Below are 9,920 nucleotides of genomic sequence, written 5' to 3'. Positions count from 1 at the left end.
TTTCCAACTAGCATTTGAATGCCACTAAAAAAGAACCATCATTCTCTAGCAAATTCTATTACAATTACTGCAAACTGTGAGGGTTACAAATGGAGGAGAAACTTCAATTTGATTATGACTAGATAGCAATTCCATGGAATGGAAAACCAATTGTCCTAGATATGCATGGAAAGATACAATTTCACTTGCCTTTTTCATAAATATGAGTAAATGATCAACAATTTACAGACCAGATGGGTGCAAGAGTGACTCATACGATGGATGTTACATCATGTCTACTTTGCATTTCTATCTACTTTCAGATACGGCAAGGCACCAATCACGTTATCATAGTCACTCCGGCTGACTGCATGCTGTGCATGACAATAAACCAACGAATTGTAAGAAAGCAATTTCATACTGGAATTGACACAGTAATTTTAAAGCTGAGATAATAACATTACTACATGTGAAAGTAAACAGTTATGAAATCATTCAATATACAGTCATTTCAGTCCAAGCCAAACATAATATCAAGATCCATTCTTCAAAAGTTAAGACATTAAGGCAACTTTTCTTTCAAAAAGAAGTTTAGTCTAGCATGTTCTACTTATCCATTACTGTGAGAATCCATGTCAGAAACCAACTAGGAATTGAAATGGAATATTGAACACAAAGAACATGTCATAGTACCTCTTGCACACTTCTAGTCTATTTTCATTAAAATCTTTCAGATCTCACTCTTTCATAATCCCTTACGATCATCACTCAGTTGTAGTCCCACTTGGTAAGATCTTGGCAGGTATGATTTGGATAATATCTTACCCTTTTGCATTTTTTTTTATGTTTGAAAAATTACACTTTAACCTCTCAACCTACAACTCTTCTTGCAAAAGACCACCAAAGTTACTCCTCAAACAACTACCTTTTTTTGGTAATCCATTCAATCCTTTAAGATGTAATTGTTAAGATAATGTTTTGATAAGTAGATGTAATTGTTATAATCATGCCCAGTTCCGTCCATCAAACGGTCAGGTTTCAACAAAAAAAGTAGATTAAATGCAGACTTCTAAAGGGGCAAACTTTCAATGCTGAGAATAATTTACAAATCCCAAAACTGAGCAGGATAGAGAACAGACCCTAAATGCAAAGTTGCAAACTAAAGTAATTCATCAATTTCAACAGGAACAGGTGGCCTCCAACAAAAAAGCTACCGATAAATCATTTTAGCTCAATGTTATTTTTAGATCTTTCTTATGGAAACAGGGTATAAAACCACTCAATATGACGATAACTTTTAATTTCCTCTACAAGCTAGAAGTCCTCAAGCTCCTCCTTTAAACCCCCCCCCCCCCCCCCAAAAAAAAAAAAAAAAACACCTCTATTGGAGCTTCTGGACTGAACACCATAATATGCTTATTAACTCCCAAATAAGTCACCTAACAAAGCCTATACCACCTAAGAAACTCCACATAACGTGCAGTAAACAGACCAAAATCACCAAATAACAAAAACAAGAAGGCAATAAAATAAGAGGTAATTCATAATCTCACCTGAGTGAAAATCACATGATACCACAATATTATACAAATGTGATGATTGATGATTATTTGAACTTAAGTCCTCGTTTGTTTTCACAACCATTCTCATCTCATCTAATCATTACAACTTTTCCAAATTCCCACACTAAATAAAATAAACAATTTAACTTTTTCAAATCCCAAAACAAAAATAATATTAAAAAAATATATTCTAACAAAATTTTATTTAACTTTCAACTTTTATCATCTCATCTCATCTACAAAAACAAACGAGGCCGTCCAACTAAGAACCCAATTTTGGCAGAAAATAAAGTCGGAAATACACAAAACTTCAGTATAAACGGACACACAATGATAGAGGATAGGGAAAAAGAACAGATAACAGGACCTTTATACTAAGCAAACATCACTTACTATTTCCTCCTTATCCCTCAACAAACTGTTTTTTAAAGCAAGCTCAGGAAAATATTTACTCTCGACACTTAAGGACCCACAGACCACTCCTCGCCCAAGTTTCTATGTTTGAAAGTGAGTATCAAGCTTGGGGTTTTAATGAGCCCCGAAACCTCTTTATCTTCCCTAACCGCAATACAAAGGAAATATCTCAATCCTCTACAATTCTTGTTCTCCAGATAAGATGGAAATATTCCATCAATTTTCCTAACATGTAATTTATTTGCTCCCTTTGTATATAGATATGCAACACATGCTGAAAAAGATAGATATTGAGCGTGAAAAGAGAATTCTACATCAAATTTAGCACCCAAAAAATATATTGTCAAACAAAATAGAAGCAAGATAATTTATATAATCGATGGATGGACATGGTGTTCCTCAAGAACCCCCCATAAGGATTTAAGATCCTTTTTTTTCCTTCTCATTAATATAGAGATACGTCGTAAAAAAGCGCACCATTTTGGACAGTCGTAATTTCCTCTTGGAGTTCTTCTTATACAGCAAATGTTGCTTTCCAGCTCCCCTCCGAACTATTTTTCCTCTACCCGTCACCCTGAATCGCTTCGCTGAAGCCTATTAGCAAAAACTTCAGCAAAAAATTATTAATTAGGAAGCTAATTTGAAGGCTGAGAATATGTCGAAAAGAGAAAACAGCCCAAAAGTTAGAGCCGCGCGCTGGATTTAATCACCATTCACCCAGTACAGAATTTCCTTCGGAACTGAAAATTCCACGGCATTTTAAAACCTAGTTGGCACTGTGTGTTTTTTTTCTGTTTTTTTATACTGGATTTGTGGGTATTTGAAACTAAATTTGTAGGACTCATGTCTAACCTCATAATTGAATATATCAGCTCCAAAAAAATTCGTCTTTTTAATTCTCCCGAGTTTTCTAAGCAACCAAACGGGACGGAACTAAAATCGAGAGAGAGAGAGCGGAGGGAGACCTTGTGGGTCTTCATTTTGTAGCCTTTGGCAGCAACAACAGTGAGAGAGCGAAGCCTCTGAGGGAGGGGAGCGATTGTGCAGAGCTTCTGAGGAAGAACCCAGCCGAACCCAGAAACGCTTCGCGAGGAACTGAGTCGGAGCGAAATCAGCTTGTTGAACGGAGCGAGTTGGACAGAGAGGCTGCGAGGGGCCCGAGCAGAAGGAGGACATAATGTGGGAAGGGCTTTGAAACCCAACGACACCGTTAACGTTGCGCAAGCCATTTTCGTTTGAACCTATTGCTCCGCTTCAAGCTTTTGGAGCAGAAGACGAAGAAGCTGCTGCAGTGACGTGTGCGGTGGATTGTCTAGTGGATAAAGCTTTGGGTACCTCAATCTTTCTTGGAATCTGAGGTAGAGGACAGTGCAAGTGAGTTCATGGTGCCTGATGCTCTCGCTAGGATCACGCCCAAATGTTTTTATTTTTTAAATATTATTTTAGTTCAAATTCTATGTAAAGATTAATCTCTGAATTTTAATTTTAAACTTTAATTTTCGTTTAAATGTTAAGATGAGATAAAATAAAATAAATTAAGATAAAAATTAAAATTAAAATAAAATATTATTAAAATATATATTTTTAATATTATTTTTATTTTAAAATTTAAAAAAATTAAATTATTTATTTTATTTTGTATAAAAATTTAATAAAATTATAATAGTTAGATGATATGAGATAAAAAGTTTTGTAAAAATGAACTAAACCTAAATTTTAAGCTTAGTTTGTATGTAAAGATGAGATTAGATAAAAAACATGTAAATAACAGTAAAATAATTTATAAATAGTAATAAAATATTTTGAGAATAGTAATGATTCATGAATAGCAAGATATTTATGGAGTTTTTAAAAAGGATTAAGAAAAAGTTAAATAAAAATATTATAAAGTTAAAATATTGTTAAAATATAATTTTTAATATATTTTTATTTTAAAATTTAAAAGACTTTACATTATATTTTGTGTTTTATTTAGAAGTTTGGTAAAATCTTATTAGATAATAAGTAGATGAAAAAAATTAAACTTTGAAATTAAAAAATATTTTTGTTTAAATATTGAGATAAGATAAATTAAGATGAAATTATATCAACATCCAAACTTGCTTATACTCCCCAAATTTTTAACTTTATGAAATCAATCTCTCCTTTTAAAAATCATTAAAAATCTGTCAAAATGACACGACATCCTTGATGAGGCAATGCCACGTATCATCTAAAAAATAATAAATTATTTCAAAACTAAAATATATAAAGATGAAAAAAAACAAACAAACTTACATATTTTGGTTTTATTTTGCTCTATGGAGATGTGAATTGCAACAAGAAACATTGATTTACACCTAGTTCTAACTTCTTGATATGTTAAATATTATATTGGTAGTCTAAATACTCAAATATATGGGAAAAATATACAAGATTACAAGCATGGGTCTTGTGTCATGAAATTAATTTATTGGATACCGGCAACCTTGTATATATATATAGTCTTAGATACTGATTTACTATATATATATTAAACATACACGTTTTAATTTTGTTGGAAATAAGTAGTAGTTGATAGCTTGTTTTGCGCGTTTAATGACGGAATAATAATATTTACAGTTGTGGAATGTGCGAGCGTTACACAATTATTTTAAAAAAGTGAATAAATACAGAACTTACATAAAAAAATTAATTTTTTAATAATAGACCTCATTATTTTTTAAAAGAATTGTACGACACTTACGTATTCTATAACTATACGTAACATCACTCTAATGATAATTCTTGCTTAATTATCCAGACTGCTACCAGCTATCATGCAATTTATGTAATGATCATTATTCCCCATACTTTTGTGCAATGGAATTGTTTAGGATGCGGCTGTGCATGGCTCGAATACATAAGAGTCCAAGGCTTTGGAGAAGCAGGGAGCTGCACGTCATGGTACCTCAAAACCAGATGCCTCAAAGAGAAACATTTGATCTACAAAAAACTACTTTACAAACTAACGAGTTTTGATTATGTCTGTTCATCAATCCATATTGGCAAACTAACTATCTTTCATCTATTGGTAAACTCTCTCGAGGATTACATTAAGGTCCCGTTTGGATACAAAAAACAGTTTCATCTCATTCATCATTACAATTTTTCTAATTTCTCATATAAAATATAATAAACAATTCAATTTTTTCAAATTTCTAAATAATAATAATATTCAAAAATAATATTCTAATAATATTTTATTCAACTTTCATCTAAAGCCATCTCATCTCACTATCCAAACCGGCCGAAGTTAATCAAATCTCGGGACATTTGTCATGGTTGGAAGATGATTCATAAGCAAGTCCCCAAGGCAGAGCTAGAAATTCATTTTTTTGGTGGGGGGAATTGACACTCCACAATTAGTTCATAAAGTGAAGGGATTTTATTGAGTACACACACACACAGACACACAAGAGTTTTTAAAACCTGGCCCCTTCAAGGCTCTTAGATGCTCTGCCCCTGCTCACCACTCGCACTTCTGGTCGAACTTTATTAATAGTTGTGTTTGCCAGGATTCCAGAGCACGTTGCATTTCTTTGAACTTGGAAGCCTATCAAGTTGTCTTGGAGAAATTTTTTAAGACTGCAAGTTTCAGTCAAGTATGTGGACGATGAAAATGTTGTCTTGGATTCGAGCACGAGTACTTTGAAAATTGAAAGTGTTGGGAACAGTGGTGCTAGATGGTTGCCCCCACTACTTCCCCTGTTTCAGAATCTGCTTTACTTGAAAACACACTATTTTGCCTGATAAAGATGCTCCATTTCTGAAGAAAATGTGGCAGAGAGATTCAAAGATTCTGCCCCCGACCTCTTAATATTCCTCCTTTGCTGTCAGTAAATCCTGTGTGTAGGTTACCTCATCAGTCAGCAACAGCTAGGGTTCCATATGGTCCATGGCTATATGGTGGCTACAATAGATCAGGAAATTGGGTTGCACGTAATAAATCTGTCCTGGCTTTCACAATGGTGAAAAAAATGGAGATGGAAATCACTTCAGCCCTCCTAGAATAATGAACCCACATGCAGCTGAGTGGCTATCCAGTATCTCCCAATGGTTTTCCATTGTCCACAAGCGGTGCTCCAATGTCACAAAATGGATACCCAGCATCACCGAATGGTATTCAGTTGACTCAAAATGGTTTTCCAGTATCTTCAATTAGTTCAGTAGAATCACCACCAGTTGTCAATATTGTTGACATTATTGTTGAAAAAGCACCAATTGAGCAAACACTTGAGAAAGATCAAGCTGTAAAAGATGAGAACAAGCATCCAGAAATTGATGAAAATGCCACAGATATAGACTCCATGGCTGATGACACTATTGTGGCAAGGAAAACTTGCACTATTGCAGTTGTGGAGGAAAACTGACAGTGAGCCTGAGACTGTTAAGGTTACAACTTGAAAAAGGATCATGACTTTTGTATTGTTGTGAGACAACAGAGTTGATAAGATACAGAGAATCATGGAAGGCCAAGTCAATGTTTACACTCGTACAGTCTAGATCTTCATTAACGAGAGAATAATCATTCATTTTGAGTCAAGTTAGGCATGCAGAGGAAATGCACAGAGTCTAAACAAGTTTTAGATACATTTATGAGATGATACAATTACATGAACGTCATGAACTGCTCTCCCTTTCAACTAAAACCATGCAAGTCCAACAACAAGAGCAACAATAGACAACCATAGTGGAGTGGTCAATACACACAGATTGGCGATCCCCGACGAAAATCCAAAATAACCAGAGTGGCGGCGCTGTGTGCAAGTGCCCCAAGAACGACAAACACGTGGAAGATCTGGTGGCTGTGCCCTGCAATATCAAATGCACCAGGCTTCCATCGCTCCGGTATCCGACTAACATAGAACCCTGCTCCTGCAGCATACAAAACAGCCATAACAAGCTCATACCCTAGGGCAACAAATATATGTGGATGGCCCCAGTAGAGAGCAAAAGCATGAGCTGCTGGAATTACTCCCGAGAAGGCCATGCAAAGGAATAGGTAGGCCCTGAAGGAACGGAAACGAGAAGTAGAGAGAGCAGGTGCGAGCAGGGTAATAATTGCAAGGATTCCCAGTACAGATATGGATGTAAGATAGAAGAAACGAGAATAGGGGTTGCAGGAGAAGGCATAGTAAATGGGAGCAAAGAAGGAACAGACTATCATAAGGGAAATGCCTGCATAATCTAGGCGCCAGAAGAAAAGGTTGAAGCGTTTTGAGTGGCAAGCAAGAAGATGTGAAAGAGAGCTGGAAATCAAGCAGCCCATAGCTCCTGCTAAGAAAACAAACCAAGGCCATTTCGGAATAGTCTTTGAAGAACCGTCCTCTTTATATGGATGCAGAACAGATGGCTCTGAAATGTGTCTCAAATGCGAGTCCTGCGAAAAGGTGAAAGCATAACACATCTAGCCATGTTTGGATTTATAGATAGTTTTATCCAATCTAATCTTTCTTATTATTATAATTTTTTTAAATTTTTATATAAAATATAATAAATAATTCAGATTTTTTAAATTTTAAAATAATAATAATATTAAAAATTAATATTTTATTCAACTCATCTAAAACCATCTCATCTTACTATCCAAACGAGTCTTAAAAACTTTGTACCAGTACAATAATCAATAAGTAAAATAGCTCATCCTCCATATAGCTTATTTTTGCATTTGTGAAGAAAAAATTTATAACATTTCTAAGAGCAGGTTTGGAAGGTGAGATGAGAATTTTATATTTTTATTTTAGTGTTTAAAGTATTATGTTTTAGTATTATTATTGTATTGAGATTTAAAAAAGTTGAATTAAAATTTAAAAAAATTAAATTGTATATTATATTTTATATAGAAATTTAAAAAAAATATAATGATAAGATAAGATGATTTCATCCCATCTCCAAACCTGCCCTAAATCAAAACCCATGTGCCAACCGAACTTGGGAAAAAAATGATTAATACCAAGTGTGATCCGTCTAAAAAAGTAATCTTTTAAGTGGTATATTCCTCCAAAATCTTTTAGAGACGAGTAAAAAAAGATTATATTAGTAGAATAATATGGCACTGAAGATAAACACGTATTGATCTTTAAAAAATTGTAATCACCAAAAGAGCTATAAAATGGACAACTTTTATAGGTTTCACGCTGTGGATGTTGTCATGATATTGAAAGAAGTCACGTGAGGGACAAAGTCTGATACACCAAAAAGTTAAAGAATAATGCAAAGTTAAAACCCCACAGCCACGTCAGACGGCTGTCCACTTCAGATGGCCCCACATTCTTTACCTTTTAATCACCACCGTTCAACTACACCAAAAGCGGCTACCAAACATCGCCTTATCACATGGCGTAGACCCCACTTACTTCAGTAAAGAACCCACTGTTTTGCGTGCAGGTGGGACCCACTTTCGATTGAAAACTCTTTTATAAATCTTAAATAAATAAAAAAATATAATAATTCTATGTATAATTATATAATCGTCTTAAAAAAATATTAAAATTATTATTAAAAAATTAATTTTTTTTTTACGTGAATCTTATATCTTATTTATTTTTTTTACGATTGTATAATTTATAATTATAAATATATTTTTTAAAAAATAAAAGAAGAGAGAAAATAGAACTCACCGAGATTAGATTATCGGAGACGTTCATCAACGGCCCTGGAACTGGAGCCCTGGTCCCCACACGCACAACGTTATCAACATGCAATTTGATCGAATACCAAAACGAAACGAAACAAAACAAACTTCCGAATGAAAAGGCATGTCCTCTCTCTCTCTCTCTCTCTCTCTCTCTCTCTCTTACCAGGACCAACTCCCAAGCAGGCCGCCTCCGATATCCGGCTTCTCCATCAAGCTCATCACCGTCAATCCGGCAAATATTAGGAATCCCCCTAAATGCCTGCACACAAACATATATCCAAAACACACGTGTGTGCGTAACAAACACGTATGTATCTATGTAGGTATGAGAATTTGAGAATTGGATTCTATCTCACGTCCAGATGTTGAGCGTTTCGTTGTGCCAAGCAAAGACGCTCAACAGCGCGTGCTTGACAGGCCACTCGCACCGGTAATAGTCCAATACGTACTCGTTGTCCTTCATATACTCCGGCAAATCCTGGTACTTCACCAATCGCCGATCAAATCGCTGCAGCGTCTTCGTCTTCGTCTTCTTCTTCTCCACGATCTCCAGATTCTTGATGATCTTCTCGTTGTCCTTCGTGACTCGGTCAGAGCTCTTGTCGCTGCTCCAGCGATGGCTGCTCATCTTCTCCGGTGGTTTGATTTCGAGCGCCTCGCCGGAAATCCCCTCTATAATACCTTCTCCTGCGATCCAGTTGATCGATCGTCTTCTTCAACATTTCGAGACATCTTTTCTATTTATACACAATGAGGACCGTGTGAACCAGATTTTACCTTCTGTATGCATTACAGATAAGTTCGGATACGTGTTAATCAATTAGTGGGTCTATAACAGAAAAGTCACAAGACAAAGTGAATTTCTAGCTATGACCAATGTAATTTTGCCACGTAATTATTAACCGATGGAGCCTAGTACGTTGAAATGTTATAGTCTCCACTTTGAATTCGTACTATTTTAGATAAGAGTAATGCAATTCATTATCTTCACATCATTTCATGATATGATATTAGATGATTATAAATTATTTATTATATTTTACTTATAAACCTATCATTTAATACTACATCATAAAATAATGAGAAGAAAATAAAAAAAAAGATGATGAATAAAATTTTTTTTTTTTAAATAATTGTTCAAATATGGGGGAAGGTGAGAATTGAGCTATGGTAAATTAGGTGCATTTGCATGGCCTTTCAAATTTAAGTTGGGAATGAATGAATTTAATTACGAGCAAGAAATGGGCATGGTCCTTACCCATACAATATTTATGCAATAGTGATGACATATTTCGTACATGCTCTTT

General features: G+C 34.8%; 2 protein-coding genes across 2 annotated transcripts; both read right to left on the bottom strand.

Moving 5' to 3' along the window:
* Positions 1–3,355, bottom strand: LOC108993236 (50S ribosomal protein L35, chloroplastic-like). The gene is made up of 3 exons (XM_018968080.2): positions 2,921–3,355; positions 2,433–2,549; positions 1–353 (listed from the first exon to the last, which is right to left on the bottom strand). Exons 1-3 carry the CDS (start codon positions 3,182–3,184, stop codon positions 276–278), a joined length of 459 nt encoding a protein of 152 aa, XP_018823625.1. The 5' UTR covers positions 3,185–3,355; the 3' UTR covers positions 1–275.
* A 3,172-nt stretch (positions 3,356–6,527) lies between these two features.
* Positions 6,528–9,403, bottom strand: LOC108993214 (heptahelical transmembrane protein 2-like). Its single transcript, XM_018968047.2, has 4 exons — positions 8,970–9,403; positions 8,777–8,872; positions 8,597–8,645; positions 6,528–7,356 (listed from the first exon to the last, which is right to left on the bottom strand). Exons 1-4 carry the CDS (start codon positions 9,239–9,241, stop codon positions 6,676–6,678), a joined length of 1,098 nt encoding a protein of 365 aa, XP_018823592.1. The 5' UTR covers positions 9,242–9,403; the 3' UTR covers positions 6,528–6,675.
* Between the last annotated feature and the right edge of the window lie 517 nt (positions 9,404–9,920).

Source organism: Juglans regia, chromosome 15 (assembly GCF_001411555.2).
Source record: "Juglans regia cultivar Chandler chromosome 15, Walnut 2.0, whole genome shotgun sequence".
Classification (NCBI taxonomy): Eukaryota; Viridiplantae; Streptophyta; class Magnoliopsida; order Fagales; family Juglandaceae; genus Juglans; species Juglans regia.
Note: the sequence above shows the minus strand (reverse complement) of the source record. Positions and strands in the feature narration are given on the sequence as shown.

What these genes read in the sequence shown, in the direction of transcription:
- LOC108993214 (XM_018968047.2), bottom strand. Translation starts at nt 9,241, where the DNA reads ATGAGCAGCCATCGCTGGAGCAGCGACAAGAGCTCTGACCGAGTCACG. An exon ending in CTGCTTGGGAGTTGGTCCTG is followed by an intron (nt 8,646 to 8,776) that starts GTAAGAGAGAGA and finishes TGTGGGGACCAG; the next exon opens with GGCTCCAGTTCCAGGGCCGT. An exon ending in TCTCCGATAATCTAATCTCG is followed by an intron (nt 7,357 to 8,596) that starts GTGAGTTCTATT and finishes ACCTTTTCGCAG; the next exon opens with GACTCGCATTTGAGACACAT.
- LOC108993236 (XM_018968080.2), bottom strand. Translation starts at nt 3,184, where the DNA reads ATGGCTTGCGCAACGTTAACGGTGTCGTTGGGTTTCAAAGCCCTTCCC. An exon ending in ACAAAATGAAGACCCACAAG is followed by an intron (nt 2,550 to 2,920) that starts GTCTCCCTCCGC and finishes TTTTGCTAATAG; the next exon opens with GCTTCAGCGAAGCGATTCAG. An exon ending in AATTACGACTGTCCAAAATG is followed by an intron (nt 354 to 2,432) that starts GTGCGCTTTTTT and finishes TGTCATGCACAG; the next exon opens with CATGCAGTCAGCCGGAGTGA.